Raw genomic sequence first — 23134 nt, forward strand, 5'->3', positions numbered from 1 at the left:
CGAATTTATTCCATCATACAAAAGCAGCAAAACGATTGGAGGAATTTGTCCCTAAGCATTCATTATGAATTGAAAAGAAAATATCTAGAAAAAAAATTTGCAGCTTTCAAGGAGAGAGTAAGAAAATCAACAAATATAGTTGTTTTTCATAAAAAAAAAATCTAATAATAACATTAAACGTTCCGTTCAATATTTAATTAAAAAATTTCAATTTAATTCACCATTACTCAAATTGATAGAAAAATCGTGAATGAAAAGTAAGAACATTAAATATGATTAAAATAAGTAGTTTATTCTTTTAGTGATTATGATAAATTAAGAGAAGGACACGTAGTCCTTAAAGCATGTCTTTAAGGCAAGAGCTAGAAAGCATTAAACGAACACGATAAATGAGACCAGTTCTTGAAGAATTTTGTTCTTTTTGAAAGAAAAATACTTATACCAAAATAAGGAGCATTATAGGCATGTCTCCATCAAGGTTTTCCATCAGAAAAATTCACATACTCAGTGTTGGCCACTAAACACGTTCATCCCACTAATACAAACAAGTCACACAAATGTAGAAGATTCCAACACTTCAATATAGCAGCACTAATACACAACCAGAATTGCCTTTAAAAAAACCAATATTTCATCTCGAATAATTCCAAATCAGCAGCAACTCGTGTTGGTGGGAAAGAATGTTGCCTGAGATGAACTTTAGAACCCATGGAAGATGCCATAACTACTTTGCAATTAGCCACGAAAGGAACATCTTGCACGAGAAGAACTAATTTACAATGAGGAAGGTCTCCACTGATTGCACAATATTTCAACCAGAATTTGGTGACAGCTTTTATGATATCATATTTACATGAGATTCCAAGATGATGGGAAAGGTAATGATATATAAATTTTCTGTTTTAGATCGTTCCTTTGACATCAAGAGTATTCATTCACCCTTTTCTACAGCTTGTCATGTCTCATGATTTACATAGCCAACCAACCTCACTGTTTTAAACAGACAACTGGCTCATCAGGATCACACACAAAAATTGTTCCTAGAGCTTTCTTTGCTTCAGAAAATAATAACACTCAGAAAACAGGTCATTTTGCTTCAAATAATGACCAATAATATTAAAGTACAATACAACAAACATACATTTATTTTATTAGAGGACAATTGAGAGTGAAATCTTTGCTCGGGAAAAAGGATACAATAAAAAATAACTATGTACAAATTCTTGCTACCTGTTCATTTTCACCCTCCTCCTTCGAAAGAAATAAATGCTTTAACATGAACATGATACCTCACGCATGACTTCGAGCCTTTTGAGCACCAGATCGAGGAATAGCCAAGATAGCTATGAGTCCACTGATAATGGTTGAAACAGCTCCTACTGCAAAGGCTGGGGAGTTTCCTCCACCAAATAGCTGATCCCATGGTCCACTTCCCAGGGACACTACTATCTATTAAAAACAAAGGATTATTATGTAATCTGGGACCGAAAACACTTCATAAGTATTGCTCTTTTATAAAGTTTCCACTTAGAGAGCACAACATTATTTGCTAAAAACTACATACTAGTATGCTTGGTTGGATTAAATTTGACTTTAGCTTTAATTTATTAGAAATGAAAACTTTGCCCACATTACATTAGTGATTTTATTTTACCTATATTCTAAATAAGGGTGGTAAACAAATTTGATGAAACAAAATAAATTCAATTTATCTTAGAGGTGCTCCTACAAACAAGAGAATGATTTGCAAATCAATTCAAATTCTATTTCTTGAGGGAATCATAACTTTAGTCCTGTAGAAGTGTGTCAATTTAGTCTTCGAAATTATTAAAATGTCTAAATACTCTAAAATAGAAGATTCTCAACTTATTCCATCCGTTACCCCCACTCAAAAATGGCAACAAGCGTGCTAATGTAGCGTGTTAAGTGCCCTACCTATGCCAACATTGACCCACAAGTAGAAGCCTAGTCATAAGACATCAACAGTTCAGTCCCTAAAACTGTAGGCTGCTGCCAACTTAGTCCCAGAAATGATTAAGATCTCATGATAGTTCCAAAATGGATTTTCCTTTTTTTTTACTATGAACATGGTTCACACAGTATCTAAAATTGAATATCATCACTCAAGTTAATACAATTGTTTCCTTAGTAAACTAAATGTCAGACATGCTAATGCGGCACATTAAGGATCAGTTTTACTGTTTTTATTTCTTATTCTCATTTTTTTATATTTTTTAATTACAAAAGTAACACCTTGATTTCAATTTGTTTCATCTTATCAAAGACTCGTGTAGAAAACATTGAAAACATTTTTTCTTTGTTGTGTATGTTTCCCCAACAACCATCTAAAAATTGAAAACAGAAATCAAAATCGGAAATAAAAGCACAAGTAAACGGACTCTAATTGCCATGCCAGCTCCCATGTGGCAGCCCATTCACTGGGACCATTCTAACAATTTTGGCAACTTTCACCTTCTTTCCACTTCTTCAACAGTTCAGAACCGTCCCAAGAACTATAGAAATAAAGCTTCAAAAGGAACAACACATTGGAGATGATATTTCCCAATATAGGACCATTTGTACAGCCTAGACAACAAAAGAAAGGCATGAGTGGAAGTTGGAGTGCGTTTGCAATCTCATGGATCAATGGTTGGAAAAACAACAATTTTTATTTTTTGCTATGGTTTACAATAGGGGTGGACAAAATTAACTTAACTGCACTTAAATCAAAATATTGAACTGTGTTACAATAAAAACTAAACTGCACTATTTTATAGTTCAGTTTTAGAAAACTGAATCTCTAAAGTTATAGTTCAATTAACTATTCATTAACTTAAAACTAATTTTTTTTATACTTTTTACTTGTTTGAAAGTTTCTAAAGTTGCAGAACTACTGCTAATTAGACCAAACTTTGATTGGGCTAACTTGGCCAAATTTGGTCTATTTTCGACCGGAATTGACTCAACCGAGTTTCGACCGTGCCTGACTCAACTGAATTCAGCCAATTTTTGACTGAGGTTGACTCGGCCGAATTCATTTTTGATGGGGACCGTGTTGACCATTCATGGCCTTCCCGACCGAATTCTGCTAATTTTCAACCAGTGCCGACTAAATCAAATTTGGCCAATTTCGATCAGGACCAACTTGACTAAGTTTCAATCATGGTCGTCCCATCCAAATTCGGAAGATTTTTGTCAAGGCCAATTCAGTTAAATTCGGCAGATTTTCGGTCAAGACTGAATTGAGCAAGTTTCGACCGTGGTCGTTCCAACCAAATTTGTCAAATTTTCAACTGAGGCCGACTTAGTCGAATTTTGGTCGAGATCGACTTGACTAAGTTTCGAACGTGCCTGTCCCGACTGAATTTCAGCCCTAACTTGTTTTTACAATTTGCCTAACTTGGGTCGTCTCAACTTTTGGTTTAACCCAACACATCTTAACCTTTTAATTTTTTTATTTATGGGAAAACTTATGTTCTTAAGTAAATACAAATCTTTCCAATCTACTTATTAGTTAATTTGTCTTTTCGTTTCAAAAATTTTAAATAATAGTTCAGTTAAGTTTGTTAGAAAAAAAAATAGTTTAGTTCAGTTCAAACAAACTATTTTTTGGTTTAGTGTTAGTTCAGTTGTGTGTGTTTAATTATTTATAATTGTTTCTTAATTTTTTATTAGACTTAATTAGAATTAGTCGGTAAAGCAATTATAAAAACATTTGAAATAACTAAATTTTAAATTGTATAACTTGATTAGAATAAAGATTCAATGAGATCGAATAATGTGAACTCATCCTAGTACATTTTTTAATCAATGCATTTCTAATAGAATTCTGATATTTACAACAAGTAGTACTAAAGAGGAGTTCTAAACTTTAATGTAAAAAAAGAAAAAGTCATTTTCTTAATTTTTATTAACAAAGATTTCCAGGAAGATATAATTATTAAGAGATTTGTTTATGGGGGAACCTATGTTCTTGAGTAGAGACAAATCTTTTCTATCTACTTAGTTTTATGTCTATTTTAGGTTATAAGGAACCTATATTATGAATGAAGTGGATAAATACTACCTTTTTTAGTTTTTTAATTCAAAAATATTATAATTCAGTTGAAAATTAGTGCAATTCTGTTAAAAAATAGTGTTGTTCAGTTTAAAATTAGTGCAGTTAAGAAACAAGTTAAGGTAATAGCATGTGCTAATCAACAATTTGCCTATTTACAGGAACAAAACGCCAAAAGTAGATAGTAACCTGCCATAACAAGTATTTTCAGTAGTTGCCCATGTGAACAAAAGCTTTGCTTCAGTGTTAAAATGCACGATGACACAAAAAAGAAATCAGTGTTAGGGTAAATGATGCACTCTCTCTTAAAGTTCTGAATCTTCGTATTCTTGGGTTGAAATGATTTTTTTTAATAGGAGGCCAAAGGTGAATGTTACAGAAAATAGGCCTTGCGACTGGTTAGCCACATATGGATGGACATAGGGGAGCCATATCAGCATCTCTGACATTGTTTGTTAACTGAGGGGGCTGATTGAACTAATTTGAATAGTCTTCAAATGCCTGAACTATTTTAGAATTTTAATAATTTTTAGACTAGGTTAACATTCTTCTACAATTTTAGGGGCTGAAATAGCCACTATTTTTTTATGTTTTGTTCAAGTTCCAAATGAGGGAATTGGCAGCCGAATCTAGTTACCTTCAGTGTAATCCTATCAAATCAATTTCTTATTTCAATGATTTCAAAGACAACAGTTAATATGTGCACTCTTAATGCAAGTGGTTTCTTTCAAATTCAAACACGTTTGTTAAAATATCATACAGTTTCTTCATGGATCATATGGTTCATTCCACTAACGGTAAGTAAGAAATGCGAGACCAATAGCTTAGTGCAAATTCAATGGGATTCATTTTCTATTTCCCAACGACCTTCCCCATACCTACTATCCTTGCCTATCTAAACCACTTATGTTTGTGGAAAAAGAGGCAGCAGGAAATGTCTTATGATACGCAACTGACTTCACAATTTATGTATACCATGTTGAGATCTGCCAATTTCTTGAAATATTATATTCAGGAGGAAACAGAAATGCACTTTATGTTCATTATAACAATGTAGTAGAACAAAAACATGTCATGCTGGTTAAATTTACTCTTATCCAACAATAACTGTTCTAGGGACTTAAGACCCGTTGTTTTATAGAGTGAAAGAAACTGTAGATAATGTGACTCGTGACTGTCTAATACCTTGAAACTGGATAAAAACTAATTGTTGGGTTCAGAAAATGTCAAAAGCCATGATTGACGTGGTAGTAATTGTCGTGATATATTTAGGATGTTTTTATATTTGATGGGCTGTATTTATGCAACAGTTATGTGCTGCATTTATTAGGTTTATTTATGTATGATTGATCCCGTACTCATAGGGATCTGTTTCTTAGAATTAACCGTCTGCATTTCCTAAAATATGCAGCTAACCCATGTATATTTATAAAGGTTAATAACCTCATAATGAGAATAAGAAAGAAATAATATTCCTTCTAAATTTGAGATGGTATCAGAGCTCCCGATCCCTGGGAGTCTCTGACCGTGCCACCAAACTGCAGCCACAGCCTTCATTGCTGCGCGATCTGTAACCTAAAATCGCAGCCTTTATTGTTGTGCCCCGGAGCTAGCCTTCATTGCAGCGTAACTCCTTCCACCTTGATTCCTCCTTGTTATGGCTGAAGTAGTGAATCTGGAAACTGGGGACAGTCCCCAAACCACTGGAGAAATGCAGAATATTCATTCCACTTATACGTTAAATGGGAAGAACTATCTCAAATGGTCTCAAATCATTAAGACCATCTTGAAAGGTAAAGGGAAGATCAATCACCTGACTGGTAATACACCAGATGAGACTGATCCCAAATTCAAATCATGGGATGAAGAAGACTCCATGATCATGGCATGGCTATGGAATTCAATGGTCCCAGAAATCAGTGATACCTGTATGTTTCTGAAATCAGCAAAAGAAATTTGGGAGGCAGCTGAACAAACTTACTCTAAGGGCAAGGATGCTGCTCAAATTTATGATGTAAAAGTGAAGACTGTGGCTGCCAAACAGGGAAATAAATCAATCACAGAATATGCCAATCAACTCAAGTCTCTATGGATGGAACTGGATCACTATCGAGTTATAAAAGCAAAATGCTCAGAAGACTCAACAATTCTAAAGAAGTATATTGAACAAGATAGGGTCTATGATTTTTTGGTAGGCCTAAACCCTGAATATGACCAAGTTCGAATCCAAATCCTGGGAAAAGAAAAGGTTCCAGGGCTTAATGAAGTGGTGGCCAATATCCGGAGTGAAGAAAAGGAGAGGGCTGATGCTGGAAACCTCAACCACCGAAAATTCTGCAATGATAGCTGAAGGAGGAACAATCATGATTGCCAACCAGAAAAAAAACTAGGTTCCCAATATGGAGAAAAAACATGAGGAGGTTTGGTGTACTCATTGTAATAAGCCACGCCACACAAGGGAAAAGTGTTGGAAATTACACGGAAAACCCCCAAGCCGAGAATGGGGGCTGAAAGATGGAAAGATCTCAAGCCGAGAATGGGGGCCAAAAAACCCAAGCCGAGAGTGGGGGCAAAAAGGAGGCGTATACAAAAAAGGAGGGCAAGGGCAAGCATACTGTTAGAATAATTATTAAGTCTACCTATGATTAGTGTAGCAGGGCCTAAAGTAGGTAGTTGTGTGTTGGGTTATCTATAATGATTGTTCCTAGCAGTCTAGGACAATCTCTTCATCTTCCATCTATCTATTGTATCAGTTTTTTATCTAGATAAATAAGAGAACTGAGAAGGGTCTTCTAAGCCCTTCAGAACTATTTTTCTTAGTTTTAGATCTCAAGTTGGTATCAGAGCAGGTTCATCCTGCTCTGGTTTCTTTCCTGGGTTGTCCACCAGCACTGTCACTACTGTTTGCATTTGTCTAGTGCCGTTCGCCGTTGTCCGCGGCTGTCTCGCCACTATCTGCAGTTGTCAACTGCAGTTTGTAGTTCTTCAACTTGGTTGTCCGCCGCCTCGCATCTGTCTGCTGCTGTCCACCGCCGTTCGCCACCGTCTGCCGCCGTCCGTCGTCACTGTTCCGTCCGGCGACCACTGGATCTGGTTCGCCTCTTCACGCGACAGCCAACCCCACCGGTGGGTTCGCCTGATTCTCCTCCACGCTCCGCCACGCGCCGCCTCTTTGTGCGCTGCGAACAGGCGCGTGCTGTCCCCAAACCGGAAAGTCGCCGCGCCACCTCCATAGTTGTCACCCTCTGCTCCTCTGTCCGTTCTGCCCCTCAAAATATTACTTTGGTGTGTCCACAAGCTCCCCTTTAAGAAAACCCTAAGAACCCCCCTAGGCTTTTCTGGTTCTTCACGGTTTTTCTGGTTCCTTCTCCTCTTTTTATCAAAGAATGGCGTCTGGAAGTGCTCTTTCTTTCTCTGGAAGTCCCTCAATCACTTCCGAAAAGCTAAACGGAAAGAATTATCTATGTTGGTCTGCTGCTGTGGAAATGTGGTTCCTTGGTCAAGGACATTATGACCACCTCGAGCAGGATGGAAGCCAAGTACCTTCTGACAAAGCTGAACAATGGAAACAAGCTGATTTCCAATTGTGTGCCTTATTGTGACAATCTGTGGAACCCCGGCTTTTGATATCTCTTAGAGCCTTCAAGACATGTCACACTTTTTGGAAGAAAGCTCAAAGCATTTATGCTAATGATATTCAACGTCTCTATGATACCGCAAACAAGCTCGCCTGTCTCAAAATGACAGATCATGATATGGTCTCCTTCATGACTGAAGCCCAAGCAGCTGTGGAAGAATTGAGAATGTTCTTGGAAGTGGAATCTTCGGAAGATATCAAAAAGAAGCTTGACAAGTATTATATGGTGATGATCCTCCGTGCTTTGCATCCAGATTTGAGTCACATCAGAGATCAACTTCTGACAAGTCATGAGGTCCCTTCCTTGGAAGCCTTGACCACACGTCTTCTTCGTGTTCCCGTGTCTCAGTCTCAGGAAGCTCATGAAACAATGGAACCATCTGTCATGGTTGCCACGCGAGGAAGAGGAGGACGTGGCACTATAGGAGGAGGACGTGGAGGTCGAGGACGTCCACAATGCTCTTACTGTAAGAGGGTGGGTCACACCCAAGAAAACTGCTACTCCTTGCATGGCTTTCCTTCAAAAACCGCCAATGTCTCTAAGGCTGAAACTTCCACTTCCAATTCCAAGTTCACTGAGGAAGAGTATCAAGAGTATCTGCGATTAAAGTCTAACAGTTTGGCGCAATCATCTCAGTCCCCAAGTACGTCCACAGCTTGCATTTCTCAATCCATGGAAGGTCTAAATTCATGGGTAATTGACTCGGGTGCTTCTGATCACATTTCTGGTAATACCTCATTGTTCTCAACCCTTTCCCTCCAAGAAAAACCCCATTTCATTACCCTTGCAAATGGCTCTAAAACTTGTTCAAAGGGAGTCGGTCATGTCTCCCTGTCTCCCTCTCTAACTCTGAAATCTGTTCTTTTTGTCCCTAACTGTCCATTCAATTTAATTTCCTTAAGTCAGTTAACCAAAATGTTACATTGTTCAATAACTTTCGATTCAAAATCTTTTGTTATACAGGAGCGTGGCTCTGGGAGACAGATTGGAGAAGGATATGAACCTGGAGGTTTATACCATTTTGGATCTCGTCCACGGGTATCTTGTGTCACAGCTCTTCCCCCTAAAGTGTTACATGATCGGTTTGGCCATCCTCACTTGTCAAAGTTAAAAAAGATGTGTCCTGAACTTAGTGGTCTTCAGACTTTAGAATGTGAGTCCTGTCAACTAGGAAAACATGTTAGATCTGTCTTTCCAAAAAGGTCTCAATCAATGTGTACTTCTAGTTTCTCTATTATTCATTCTGATGTCTGGGGACCTAGTCGCGTCTCTTCTTTTGGTTTTAGGTACTTTGTTACTTTTATTGATGAGTATTCTAGATGTACTTGGGTTTATCTAATGAAAGATCGCTCTTAATTGTTACCCATTTTCACATCCTTTTTGAATGAAATCAAGAACCAATTTGGTCACGTAATTAAAGTCTTAAGAAGTGATAATGCTAAAGAGTATTTCTCATCAAATTTTTCTTCACTTCTTAGCTCCCATGGTATTTTGCATTAGCCCACTTGTCCTCATACACCCCAGCAAAATGGTATAGCCGAAAGAAAAAATAGACACTTGGTTGAAACGGCTCGTACCCTTTTGCTTGGTGCTAATATTCCTGTTCATCACTGGGGCGATGCCATCTTAACTGCATGTTTTCTTATTAATAGGATGCCCTCCTCCTCTCTCAATCATAAAGTTCCTTTCTCCATTCTCTTTCCCAATGATCCTCTCTTTCACACCTCTCCTCGAGTCTTTGGTTGTGTTTGTTTTGTTCACGACATGTCTCTGGGGCTCGACAAGCTCTCTGCTCGTGCGATCAAATGTGTCTTTTTGGGCTATTTTCGGCTTCAAAAAGGGTACCGGTGTTACTCTCCTGAAACCAAAAAGTACTACATGTCTGCCAATGTTACCTTCTTTGAACAGACACCTTTCTTCTCTCCCTCTGTTCAAGATGTTCATATCCTCCACCAGGTCCTTCCTCTTCCAGTGGTTGAGTCTAATATCTCCAATGCCTCAGTCAATCCAAGTCATGCCCAAGGTCCTCCTAAACCTTCCTCTCCACATACTGATATCCTTCGACACAGTACCCCGGTGAGTAATCCTCTTCCAGAAAATGGTGGATCTCCTCCTTCAGATTCTTCTCCGTCACCATCTCCTGTCACGTCTCCTGGTGAAGATGATTCTGCTTGGCCCATTGCTCTCAGAGTGTCGCCCTCATCCCATTTATAATTTTCTTAGTTATCACAGAGTGTCGCCCTCCTTTTATTCCCTTTTATCCTCAGTATCTCCTGTGGTTATTCCTAAAAATGTGAAAGAAGCACTTGATCATCCTGGATGGCGACAAGCCATGATTGAAGAAATGCAGGCTCTTGACCGCAGTCACACTTGGGAGCTTGTGCCACTTCCCCCGGGCAAAAAGGCTATTGGTTGTCGATGGGTATATGCAATTAAAGTCGGCCTTAATGGTAACATTGATAGGCTCAAAGCCCGGCTGGTTGCAAAAGGGTACACTCAGGTTTATGGTCTTGATTATTGTGACACCTTTTCTCCCGTGGCAAAGATGACTACCATTCGATTGTTCTTTGCAATGGCAGCCATTCGTCATTGGCCACTTCATCAGTTGAATATCAAAAATGCCTTTCTCCATGGTGATCTTGAGGAAGAAGTTTATATGGAGCAACCTCCAGGGTTTGTTGCTCAGGAGGAGTCTGGTATGGTTTGTAAATTGAACCGATCTCTATATGGGCTCAAGCAATCACCACGTGCTTGGTTTGGAAAGTTTAGCTCCATTGTTCAAAAATTTGGGCTAAAACGCAGTGAAGCAGATCATTCAGTCTTTTATTATCATTCGTCTCCCGGGAAATGTGTTTACTTGATAGTATATGTTGATGATATAGTTATTACAGGAAATGATACTGTTGGAATATCTCAATTGAAGGAGTACTTGTGTAGACATTTCCTAACCAAGGATCTTGGGAGCCTCAAATACTTCCTAGGCATTGAAGTAGCTCAGTCAAAAGATGGAGTTGTAATCTCCCAAAGGAAGTATGCTCTGGATATTTTGCAAGAAACAGGCATGATTGATTGTAGACCTGTTGATAGCCCTATGGATCCAAATCAAAAATTAACAACAGAAGAAGGTGAATTATTCCCCGACCCGGAGAGATATAGGAGGCTAGTTGGAAAACTAATCTATCTCACTATTACAAGGCCGGATCTATCTTTTGCAGTTGGAGTGGTTAGCCAATTTATGCAAGCTCCATGTGTTGGCCATTGGAATGCTATCATTCGCATTCTAAGGTATGTGAAAAAGGCTCCCGGGCAAGGGCTCTTATATGAAGAAAAAGGAAGTCTTCAGGTATCAAGATATTGTGATGCTGATTGGGCAGGTTCTCCTATTGATAGACGATCTACTACTGGATATTGTGTTTTCCTTGGAGGAAACATTATCTCATGGAAAAGTAAGAAACAAAATGTAGTGGCTCGATCAACAGCTGAGGCTGAATATAGGGCAATGGCTTCATTAACATGTGAACTTATATGGGTGAAGCAGTTCCTTCAAGAGCTTAACTTCTGTGACATCCAGAGTATGAAGATGTATTGTGATAACCAAGCTGCTATTCACATTGCATCAAATCCAGTGTTTCACGAGAGAACCAAACATATAGAAATTGATTGTCATTTTGTTCGGAAAAAATTATTGTCAAAAGAAATTTGTACTGAGTTTGTTGGATCAAATGACCAACTCGCAGATGTGTTGACTAAGTCATTAAGGGGACCTCGGATTGAGTTTATTTGTTCCAAGCTTGGTACATACAATTTGTATGCTCCGGGGAGTGTTAGAATAATTATTAAGTCTACCTATGATTAGTGTAGCAGGGCCTAAAGTAGGTAGCTGTGTGTTGGGTTATCTATAATGATTGTTCCTAGCAGTCTAGGACAATCTCTTCATCTTCCATCTATCTATTGTATCAGTTTTTTATCTATATAAATAAGAGAACTCAGAAGGGTCTTCTAAGCCCTTCAGAACTATTTTTCTCAGTTTTAGATCTCAAGTCATACATTGCTAATGGTCAAAGTGAATAATCTGTACAGTTGAATCATGAAGAGATAGAACAGGTAAGAGCACTTCTTAGTAAATTGGAGAAGCCCACCAGTACAAGTACGTGTACATTGACATACTCTAGTAAGTTTCCATTTCTGTTTGGGCTCAATGTTTCAGATACACCATTTACACATTACTGGATATTAGACTCTGGAGCCACTGACCATATGACCCCCTTACCCAAATACTTTTCCACGTATTCCCCATGTCCTAGCAACAAGAAAATTTATACCGCAGATGGAACCCTTATAACTGCAGCCGGACAAGGAGAGGTCCAAATAAGCCCATCCATGACCTTAAAAAATGTCCTTCATGTCCCTAAACTATCCACCAACTTGATTTCCATACAAAAACTTACCAAAGATCTTTCATGTAATGTTGTCTTTTACAGCAACGCTTGTATCTTACAGGACAAGAACTTGGGGAGGACGATTGGACATGCTAGAGAATGGAATGGCTTATACTACATGGAGAACCCTAATCTGCCTACCAAGAGTCTTATATCTACATCCATCATGCCCAATAAAGAGAAAGCTCAACTTCATCATTACCGGCTAGGACATCCATCATTCCGTGTTATAAAAGTGTTGTTTCCTTCCCTGTTTAAAAATTTAAATGTGGAGAGTCTCCATTGTGAGGTGTGTGAGTTTGCAAAACACAAGTGTGTACCTTTTCCCATTAGCAATAAGATGAGTTCTCTCCCGTTTTCTCTTGTTCACACTAATGTATGGGGTCCTGTCCATGTTCCTAATATCTTAGGTGCTAAATGGTTTTTAACATTCATTGATGATTGTACCCGGGTGACTTGGGTGTTTTTATTGAAACAAAAATCTGAAGTTAGCTCTATGTTTATCCAATTTGTCTCAATGATTAAAAATCAATTTGGGGTCAGTATCAAAAGAATTAGGTCTGACAATGCCAAGGACTACTTTAACCTTGTACTAAACTCTTTTTGCCAAAGGGAAGGGATAATCCATGAGTCCTCATGTGTAAACACACCTCAACAGAATGGGATTGCAGAAAGGAAAAATGGGCACCTATTAGATCAAACTAGAGCTCTACTTTTTCAAAACCATGTTCCTAAGAGATTTTGGAGGGAAGCCCTTCTTACTGCCACCTATCTAATTAATAGGTTACCCACTAAGGTTTTAAACTCTAAAAGTCCCATGGAAGTTCTATCCTCGTTCTACCCACACTTAGATCCTACAAATAACCTTCAACCTAGAATATTTGGGTGTGTATCCTTTGTGCATATTCATAGTAATGAAAGGGGAAAGTTGGATCCTAGGGCTGTCAAGTGTGTCTTCTTAGGGTACTCTACCACACAAAAAGGGTACAAATGTTTTCAACCCCTCTCAAAAAGATTTTATGTGTCAAGAGATGTCACCTTCAACGAACAAGAAAGCTACTTTAAACAGCCTCATCTTCAGGGGGAGAATGTAAGACAGGAAGATGAGACTCTCATGTCCCCAAATATGACGTTTGGACCTGAAATTGGCCCAGAAATTGACCCTGAAACTGAGGGAAGCATTGAGCATGTTGCACCTGAACCAGTGAGACCTCTTGCAACTACTCCTGCACCTGAACCAGCAAAACAACCTGCACCTGCAACTCTTGCACCTGATGGAGGCAGAAAGTTTGGGAAAAATCTGGTATATTCAAGGAGAGAAAAGGCCATTCCAGGATCAGGCAATGTCCAAGAATCCAACCCACCGTCACTGCATGAGGTAACACCTTCAAATCCTATTAATTTAAGTGATTCTAATGAGCTTTTGTCTGAAAATCTAGAAGCACCGGTGGACCAAACTCTGGACCTGCCCATTGCCCTTAGAAAGGGAACTAGAACATGCACCCAACAACCACTTTACCCACTGTCAAATTTTTTATCCTTTGAAAAATTCTCTCCTACCCATAAAACTTTTCTCACTAACCTCAACTCCACACACACACCTTCCTCTGTATCTGAAGCATTGTCTGACAGGAAATGGAAACATGCCATGGATGTGGAAATGGATGCGTTAAACAAAAATAGAACCTGGGAACTTGTCACTCTACCTCCTATAAAAAAACCAGTTGGATGTAAGTGGGTATATACAATAAAGTATAGGGCCGATGGGACCATTAAACGTCACAAGGCAAGGTTGGTAGCTAAAGGCTTCACTCAAACCTATGGAGTTGATTACTTGGAGACATTTGCCCCGGTTGCTAAGATGAACACGGTCAGAGTAATATTGTCATTGGCAGCTAATAATGATTGGGATCTGCAGCAATTTGATGTGAAGAATGCCTTTTTGCATGGAGATCTTGAAGAAGAAATATACATGGAATTGCCCCCTGGCTACAATGATCGGGTTGCTGCTGGAACTGTTTGCAAACTAAGAAAGGCTCTATATGGGCTAAAACAATCTCCAAGAGCATGGTTTGGAAGATTTACCAAGGTCATGATAGGTCTGGGCAAAAAACAGAGCCAAGGAGATCACACATTATTTATCAAACATTCAGTTTCAGGGGGAGTAACACTTTTATTAGTGTATGTAGATGATATTATAGTAAGTGGGGACGACAAGCAGGAACAACAAGTGTTAAGTGAGTGTCTTGCCACTGAATTTGAGATCAAGACGCTAGGGAGGCTCAAAAATTTTTTGGGAATTGAAGTGGCTCATTCCAAGAAAGGGATCTTCATATCTCAACAAAAGTATATTACTGATCTGCTCAAAGAAACAGGAAAGACAGGCTGCAGACCAGCAAGTACTCCAGTTGATCCAAATATAAAATTGGGAAGTATGGAGGAGGATATTGCGGTGGACAAGGAAATGTATCAAAGACTTGTGGGCAGACTTATTTACTTATCTCATACTAGACCAGACATTGCTTTTGCTGTAAGTCTAGTCAGCCAATTTATTCACCAACCAAAGGAAGCTCATCTACAAGCTGCCCTTAGGATTGTTCAGTACTTAAAAGGAACCTCCGGAAGAGGAATTTTGTTCATGCAGAACAAGAGTGTAAGTCTTGAAGCATATACAGATGCGGACTATGCAGGGTCAGTTGTAGATAGAAGGTCAACCACGGAATACTGCACCTTCCTCGGTGGAAACTTAGTCACTTGGAAAAGTAAAAAACAGAGTGTAGTGGCTAGATCAAGTGCTGAAGCAGAATTTCGTGCAATGGCCCGCGGAATATGTGAACTTCTATGGCTGAAGATTATATTGGAAGACTTGAAGATAAAGTGGGACGAACCTATGAGGTTATATTGTGACAATAAATCTGCAATTAGCATATTGAAGTCGATAGACACTTTATCAAGGAAAAACTTGACAGTGGCATGATTTGCACACCATATGTGTCCACTCAGAACCAAATTGTGGACATCCTCACCAAGGGCCTGAACTGCAGTAAATTTGAAGGGATTATATCCAAGCTGGGAATGGAAAACACCTATTCACCAGCTTGAGGGGAAGTGTCAAAAACCATGATTGACGTGGTAGTAATTGTCGTGATATATTTTAGGATGTTTTTATATTTGATGGGCTGTATTTATGCAACAGTTATGTGCTGCATTTATTAGGTTTATTTATGTATGATTGATCCCGTAATCATAGGGATCTGTTTCTTAGAATTAACCGTCTGCATTTCCTAAAATATGCAGCTAACCCATGTATATTTATAGAGGTAACCTCATAATGAGAATAAGAAAGAAATAATATTCCTTCTAAATTTGAGAGAAAATGAACACACTACAGATATATTTCTTTAAGCAAGAAATCAACCACACACATAGAACACACTCACTCGTGTAAAATCCCAAAAAATGATATTTTAGAAGTGACAATAGTTTAAAAATAGTGAGACTCGGTTATTTTAATATTAAATAGTTTATTTATAAATAGTTTTGTTATAAACGAGTTTTATTATTGTAAACTGATGTAGGGGTTAGAAAGGGTAGAATTGAAATTGAGTAGCTTGTAGAAGTGAATTTGGGTTTTAAAGTGTCAGTTTGAGATAGGGTGGTGTTTCAAGAGGTTTTTCAATGTTTAGAAGGTCATAGGAATCATTCAAAGTTGTGGGGTAAGTGTGTGAAGGGATCCAAAAAGTGTAGAGTTTTTCTGATAGTACCCAAACAGGGCGCTGAGCGCCCGTTTCCAGAGGCGCTAGCTCTGAGCGCCAGCCCCTGGGCTTTGAGCACTACTAGGCACCATTACACCAGTTTCAGGGGGCTTTTCAGGGTTCTGGATATCAGTTTTGGACGTTCTTTAGGTCGTTTTGGGAGGGTTTCAAAGTTGGTTTCCTTACTAATGTGAGTATCAAGATGCCATGAAGAAATTGTGTTATCGTGTGATTTTTGATGACTTGTATGGGTGTTTCTATTTCTTTAATGTATGATCAGTAGTCTCATATATTGGGGTGTATTATGTGAATGTGAAGTGATCTCAAGGGTTTCAAAGGTATGGAAGAGAGTTCCAAGGAGGAATTTATGAGTGGGGGTTTTCAAGTATTGTAAGTATGAATGTAAGAAGCTTAGTTATGATGGGTTATCCTGATACTCTAATGATTATCCATGCTCAAGTAGAGAGAGATGAGTCATGTTGTAGGAGGTCCTAGTCTGGAGGCCTTTCTTCAGTTGGCAAAGGGCAAGTTAAAGGATTAATCTTGTGTGACAACTTAGAATGGGTCAGTTGTTCCACCACACAAGTGTAGAACCCACCATAGTCCTAGCCTAGGGGCCTTTCTCCATCTCGCAAAGGGCAGGACATGTTATAGCTCGACATTCATAGTATATCCGGATGAGTGATCCTACTTAGTGTAAATTTCTTGGGTTGAGTTGTGATATATATATATATATATATATATATATATGAAAATTTAAATATTATGTGATACTTATTTTCATACTAGTTTACTCTTGCTTTTGTCTTTGTTTGTTGGTGTATGTTTCTCTTTTGCAATAACCACCTTAAATGGTGTGAGCTTAGGGAGGGACAAAATGAAGAGGAGGGTGAAGCAGCAACATAGATAGAATTTATTCTTCAAGTGTAGGATTTCCTTTCTTAGTAGTTTTGGAAAGTTTCTTGTAAGTTATCAGCTATGTAACGTTACATTTTCGGTAGTTTTATACTATTAAAATGGAATGTTACATCTCGCAGCCAGAATACTGAAAAGAATTTGTTTATTATTCTTGAGAACAAAGAATATAGAGTACACTGTCCAAACACTATCAAGGGAACACCCTCCCTTCACACAGGATGCAATTGTCCTGTTTATACAACAAAGCAAAAACATGTTTGTCACCAGACACCCCTCTCCCCTTATAAAGCTACCCCTTCCTGCTAACCAACAACTAACCACCCAACAGACCTCCTAAGCCTCCTAACCGCCAAACAGCATACAACCTCCCAATTAATTTCTTTTCCTCCTTTCATATACTTTTAAAGCCCTATCAAATACATTCTAAAGAAGGATTTAGTTTTTGAGCAAGGTTTAAGCACAAAGAAAAAATATCCCCCTAACATGGAGCTTTCTCCTCCAACACAGGAAATAACAATCTGACTCCTTAATTTCCTTTTACTAACGGGAGTTTCCAAAGAAACTCTTATTGGAAGTTGTATAGCTGTCACAACAATACTAAGTACATTCCAAGAGATTCCATGTGCTGGCTGACAACGAAAATTACTGCAATTATATTCAAAATCAAATTCTGATTTTAGGATATTCTCTCCCACAAAAGTGGTAGGCAAATGTGTTTTTGTACAGAACTTGAGAAGCTCGTGTGAATCAAGACCCCTATTTACATTCAATTCAGGATTCAAGATTACAAATTGAATTAAAGTAGACCTAGTTCAAATGAAAATCTACTAAGAATATATTTTATACTAGCAAGAGTGACTTATATGTTGATATTATTCTCCATTTATATATTATATTTTTATCTTACCTCTAGACAATGTGATATCTCAAACAATACATACTTCAAAATAAAGGCAGTTTGACTTCAATCATATATCTATTCATAGAAGAAATACCTGTGGGACCACTATTGCCAGATTTAGGACACCCATTGATAACCCTGCAAATACCAGCAATGCATATAAATAGTTCTACACATATAAATAGTTAAACACACGTACTCAAGAAATCATAAACACTGTAATGAATAGAAGTCAACCTTGGCCAAGTCCTAAAGACTCGATATGTGTGGAAATTAAGGCATATGGAACACTATAAGTGATCTGCAATAAATAAATATTAATCAAAAAATATTTAGTACCGTTTACAAACTTCAATTTCTAAGAACAAGTTATACTAAAATAAAATGTATGACAAGGGTTCCCCAAAAAAAAATTAAGAGATTGTACAACATAGGACAAAAGCAAGTCAAATACTATAATTCATATGTATTAGTCACATATTCAATGTTGATATGAAAGGAACAAAATGCTTTGTGCAGTAGAATAGGGCAACTTACTGCCAGGGGAAACCCAAGAATGGTAAAGATAATCAATGCGGCTATCACAATGCCAGGTGGAGGTAGATCTTTGCCTGCATAGCCTATGCTACTGGCCACATAGGTTAATACAAGCATTGCAAGAAAGCAAAATGTCATCACGATATTTGAGATTCCCCACACAAAACCAGCCCCCCTCTTCCTGCATAACCTTTCCATGAGCAATGATGTCAATGCAAGAACAACTGAATTAAGCAACAAACCAAGTGCTCCCATTCTAACTCCAGTATCATATATAAGGCCTTGATTTGGATCACCACCATAAATCTCTCGACCCATCCAATCAGTATCAAATAGAGTAAATGGAAACCATCCAATCCATGTGAGAGCAGTAACAGACAGAATTATCCATACAGGGGTTGAAAAATATTTGAATGTCCCAAATAATTCCCACATGAAAGCTTCTTCGGCACTACCTGACTCCTCGGCCACTGCTTCAGCATGGGCCACCACATTAGAATTTAGAGGCACTTCATGAGCTGCCATGATGCTGATATATGTTGTGACCGCAATAAAAGCAATGTCAAGAAAGAAAGCAGACTTGAGATTTGCACAACTAATTGTGCAAGCAGGGGAAAGTGTAAAAGGGAAAACCTTGTACCAACCACTGTATGATCCAGTTGCATAGCCAAGAATATTACCAATGGCCATAAACAGTGAGTAGTAAGCATTTGCAACACGTGTCCTTCTAGGATCCTTGCCTAACATTCCAAAGAAGATGAACATTAATGTCTTGCTGTTTTCCAAATTGACCATTTTCGTATAAATGATGACAGACACAATGAAAACGTAATTTTTTTGGTTCATGAGGGGAGGGAGGTAATTCCCACAAAACACACAAGACTCTACCTCTCTCTGAAATGAGCATTTATACGTCCAAGTATCAGAGATAGTTACTGAAGCATAGAAAGATGCATGATTTCTCGTGAAATTTATTCAGACAATTTAGGTCATATGTTGTAAAATCAAAAGATAATTACTATATCCATTTAATTTAATTGAGAACTGAATTCAATAATATGGCAGAAGATTGTATAGGAAGTGGACCTACAATTTCAGTCAATAGAGGAAACTTATTTTCAAATAAGGTTGCTATACCCCACCTTATCAGTTACCACATGTGATTAGACACATGAGAGTGAAACTACTTTTCAGTTAGTACATTAGCAGTTATGATTAGTTAGAGTATAGATTCTGCTAGTTGGATTAGTTGGTAGCAGCTTACTCTTTTCTGTCACAACAGTTTACATTCTATATAACATGTACTTGTTAACAGGTGTGAAAAACATTTTTCTTCTCATTCAAATTTCTTAGACACCTCTAAATGTGATGACATTTGTTCAGCTTTTGGAAATAGAAGTTTCATTATTTCAGGCTCTTATGCCATTATAACATCCAGCAGATATCCCATAATTTAATATGGTATCGAAACTTATCATAAATCTAATCTTAGACAACCCTCAATTGTCCAAAAATCTACCTAACCCTGCAGTTTTCCCATGCAATATTAAAAGGAAAAATAGTCCCACAATGTCCACAGTCCAGATGTGGAATCCTGGGCATTAATGAGAAGGTAGAGATCCCACATCAATTATAGATATGGCCAAGTAGAACATATAAAGGCTTGAGCTATCGTTATCTCATGAGCAAGCATTTTGAGTTGAGTCAGGCTCATACCAAATTCAAAATGATAACAGAGCCCATCGTAATTCAAGTATTAGTCACTCTTAACTATTCCAAAATTTATCTAGGTCTGCAGCTTTCCCAATGCAAAAAAAAAAAAATACTCTTACAAAGTCTACGTTCCAGTTCAATGCAAATTAAGCTTATAAAACTTAGACAATCCTCACCTTACAAACTCACTTTTGGGGTTCACTCGGGCACAACTCAAATATTCAATGTTGTATTAGAGCCTATTTTAAATCTAATGCTAGATCACCGCAAATCAAGTTCTAGAGGCTATAAAAAGCCTATGTGAATCTAAAATTTATGTTACCCTCAACTATCTAAAACTCTACCTGGTTGGTCCAATCTCCAGATGTCACAATCCTATGCATGAGGATCCCTCAAAGACAACAGACAAGGACAGACTAAAGCTTATAAAGGTTTGGAGGGTCCTCACTTCATGAGCTCATCTTTGGGATTATTGAGTTAGGCTCACCCCAAATTCTAGACAAACCAAGGGTAACTAGTCATGAGAGGTGAAGAGAAAACAAGCCAAAATATTACTTACGTTAACTTCTACGCTACACCTCCCCATAGAATAAAAACCTTTCTTTCATGAAAAATCTAAATCACAGGTTATCTAGTTTTTCTAAACACAAGATCGTCCAAACGAAGTAACACAAGGATTGTGATCCAAGGGGGTGCCCACTAAACCAGCCAACAGTCACCGGAGAGAACCTGACATTCAGCCAGCAAAAACCATCAAAAGTTGGTTCTTCCCTTAGGTAGTAGTTTCAAATTTGTTCACTGCTGTGAATATGATTGCTAATTCAAAAGTTATAGAAATATTAACTCAGACGAAAGATCATGACCTAAGAAAATAAATTCTGACAAACAGATGACCTTAACTACATACCAAAAGGCTCAATCCAAACATAAACCATAATCACATCCTTAAAAACATATCAAGTTCAAGTTTTAATCAACATTGAATAAAAAAAATGAATATCAGGGACAGATACTAGTTGTAGCCACATTAATAAACAAAACCATGGTTTCAATTATCAAATATTTGGCAGTAAGCACTAATTTGTATATAATCATATGTGTACCCTTTTTTTCTTCTATGTATACATGTTGTTTTTCCATTTTTTTATTTGTAAACGTAAGATTATTTAGAGACTGCTTTTCGTTTTCAACAGATATTAGTTTCTTCATCAATCAAAGAACAACATTTACAGTTCAACAGGCAAGGGTGTAACTAAAGTAAAGTAAAAATCTAGCAAGCCCATGAGTTTAAAGCAAGACAAGAAGCACTAAACAAATCTAGCAACAGAAGAAGCATGTAATGAAAAAGATAGCACCCCCCGACTCCAACTACACAACTAGAATGCAGAGAAAGTGTACAATGACCGTGAATGAAAAAGATAACACCCCCCGACTCCAACTACACAACTAGAATGCAGAGAAAGTGTACAATGACCGTGAAGACTTAAATTTTGTTTCCCCCGAGCTTCCTAGTCGCCATTTTGCCGCAAACTAATTAAGTGCCACTACCAGCCTTATCCCAACAAAATAACCCTTAACAAAAGACATAATTGAATCTTCGCGTTTTTCACTTTACATTTTTACGTTCTGCTTTCTCCGTAACAAAAAAAGAAACAAGTTGGCAATCCATACAATAGCTCAATCTAAACAACTTTCCAAACCAAACGCCAAATTTAACATTAAGTACAAATTTCACGGTAGAAGATTTGGTCAAACATGGTCAACGGTAACAACGCATGCAGATCATAACGGTCAAAGTTCAGTAAATGAACCAAGTCAAATGCAATAAACATAAGCGAAATCGAGCAATCTACGAAACAGAGTAAGATCCAAGAAGAGACAAGGAAGTCAACTAGGTAGCTCGATCTTCGTTGAATTGAACACCTCAGTTGCATTCGCAAAATCAACTCACAAAAAATCAATTAGCCGAGAACAGTGATAACTGGAATTAGAATTGTAAATTGTGAATTCAATATCTGAGATAGGAGGAGAGGAATCAAAGCATACTGGTGAGATCACTGAGCAAGGCTCGACAGGGACCTTGCGTGACGTTGTTGGCGACGTCGAGGATCCAAAAGCCGATTATAAAGACAGTTATGGCAGCCGGTCGGTAGGTGGCGGTGTCGCCAAGAACCCAACCGATGTCGGCGGCGTAGGCGATGATGACGACGGCGATCACGATGGAGACAGCGCCGACGAAGATGAAGGGGCGGCGGCGGCCGAAGCGGCTGGTGCAGCGGTCGCTCATGTGACCGACGAGAGGCTGGACGAAGAGGCCGGAGACCGGGCCGCAGAGCCAGATGATGCTGGCCCATTGATGAGGGATGCCAAGCTGCTGGACGTAGGGAGTGAGGAGGGAGAGCTGCAAGGCCCAACCGAACTGAATACCGCTCGCCACTGACGCCACGCGCAGCAGCTGGCGCAGAGAGGCTCGGGCCCTGACCGGCTGCCGCGGCGCTGCTGACGTAGAGGCACGGGCCCGGGAGCGGGAGTGTTGGCTGCGGTTAGCCTCGGGATTCGGCATCGCAGGTGGCGGCACTTTTCCCGGTGCCCCCTCTCTCTAACGAAAACCGTTTCGTCAGGTATGACACAAAACAGAGAGAGTGTGTTGTGTGGTCTGTTTCTGTGGCGGTTTGTCTGTGGTGTGAAGCAGAAGCAAAGGTGGTGCGGTATGGTGCAGTTCAGTGCGATTCCGTTGTAACTTGCGAGGTGGGACTTGTTATCACCATATTCGACCTCTTAGCCACAATTATTTACGAAACTGCCCTCCCCGTTTATCATTCCTATTTCTGCACTCAAATTTAGTTGATAATAAGTGATTAGATTTTAGTTATTAAATTAACTTAAATCCAATTCAACTGAAAAGAAAAAATACATTAAAAATTAAAAAAATTAAGAAACATCAAACAAATAAATGGTTAAATTGGTCAATACAATATGAAATGAAGTGATGATAGTAGTAAAATTCTTAACTGTATTATTAGAAGTTTAATTTCGAAATCCTTTTATTTGAGAGAAGATATATTTAGGGATATTTTAGTCACCTAAAATATAATGAGAATAACATTTGTCTTGTAATTATGAAGAGAAGTTCAAGTGGTGAATGAAACGACAAAGGATTTGGATAGGAACGGATT

General features: G+C 38.4%; 2 protein-coding genes across 5 annotated transcripts; one reads left to right on the forward strand and one right to left on the reverse strand.

Moving 5' to 3' along the window:
• Positions 1–436: 436 nt before the first annotated feature.
• LOC124838202 (sucrose transport protein SUC4) lies at positions 437–22711 on the reverse strand. Of its 4 annotated transcripts, none has more exons than XR_015782216.1 (6): positions 22005–22710; positions 18246–18985; positions 17946–18009; positions 17803–17846; positions 1231–1449; positions 437–990 (listed from the first exon to the last, which is right to left on the reverse strand). XR_015782216.1 is itself a non-coding variant. In XM_088098912.1 (6 exons), exons 1-5 carry the CDS (start codon positions 22519–22521, stop codon positions 1291–1293), a joined length of 1524 nt encoding a protein of 507 aa, XP_087955038.1. In that variant the 5' UTR covers positions 22522–22710; the 3' UTR covers positions 437–990; position 1290. The 4 variants fall into 4 exon arrangements, 3 of the variants coding, with proteins under 3 accessions (XP_087955038.1, XP_087955039.1, XP_087955040.1); XM_088098912.1 differs by having other exon boundaries at positions 1290–1449; XM_088098913.1 differs by lacking the exons at positions 437–990; positions 1231–1449 and adding an exon at positions 2255–2586 and having other exon boundaries at positions 22005–22711.
• LOC148193496 (uncharacterized) lies at positions 2593–6407 on the forward strand. Its single transcript, XM_088098916.1, has one exon. It carries the CDS (start codon positions 5715–5717, stop codon positions 6405–6407), a length of 693 nt encoding a protein of 230 aa, XP_087955042.1. The 5' UTR covers positions 2593–5714.
• Positions 22712–23134: the final 423 nt, after the last annotated feature.

The sequence above is a fragment of the Vigna umbellata genome, chromosome 9, assembly GCF_029865625.1.
Source record: "Vigna umbellata cultivar VRB3 chromosome 9, Vumbellata_1.0, whole genome shotgun sequence".
Lineage (NCBI taxonomy): Eukaryota > Viridiplantae > Streptophyta > Magnoliopsida > Fabales > Fabaceae > Vigna > Vigna umbellata.

What these genes read in the sequence shown, in the direction of transcription:
- LOC148193496 (XM_088098916.1), top strand. Translation starts at nt 5,715, where the DNA reads ATGGCTGAAGTAGTGAATCTGGAAACTGGGGACAGTCCCCAAACCACT.
- LOC124838202 (XM_088098912.1), bottom strand. Translation starts at nt 22,521, where the DNA reads ATGCCGAATCCCGAGGCTAACCGCAGCCAACACTCCCGCTCCCGGGCC. An exon ending in TTCTTGGGTTTCCCCTGGCA is followed by an intron (nt 18,010 to 18,245) that starts GTAAGTTGCCCT and finishes TATTTATTGCAG; the next exon opens with ATCACTTATAGTGTTCCATA. An exon ending in GTCTTTAGGACTTGGCCAAG is followed by an intron (nt 17,847 to 17,945) that starts GTTGACTTCTAT and finishes TGGTATTTGCAG; the next exon opens with GGTTATCAATGGGTGTCCTA.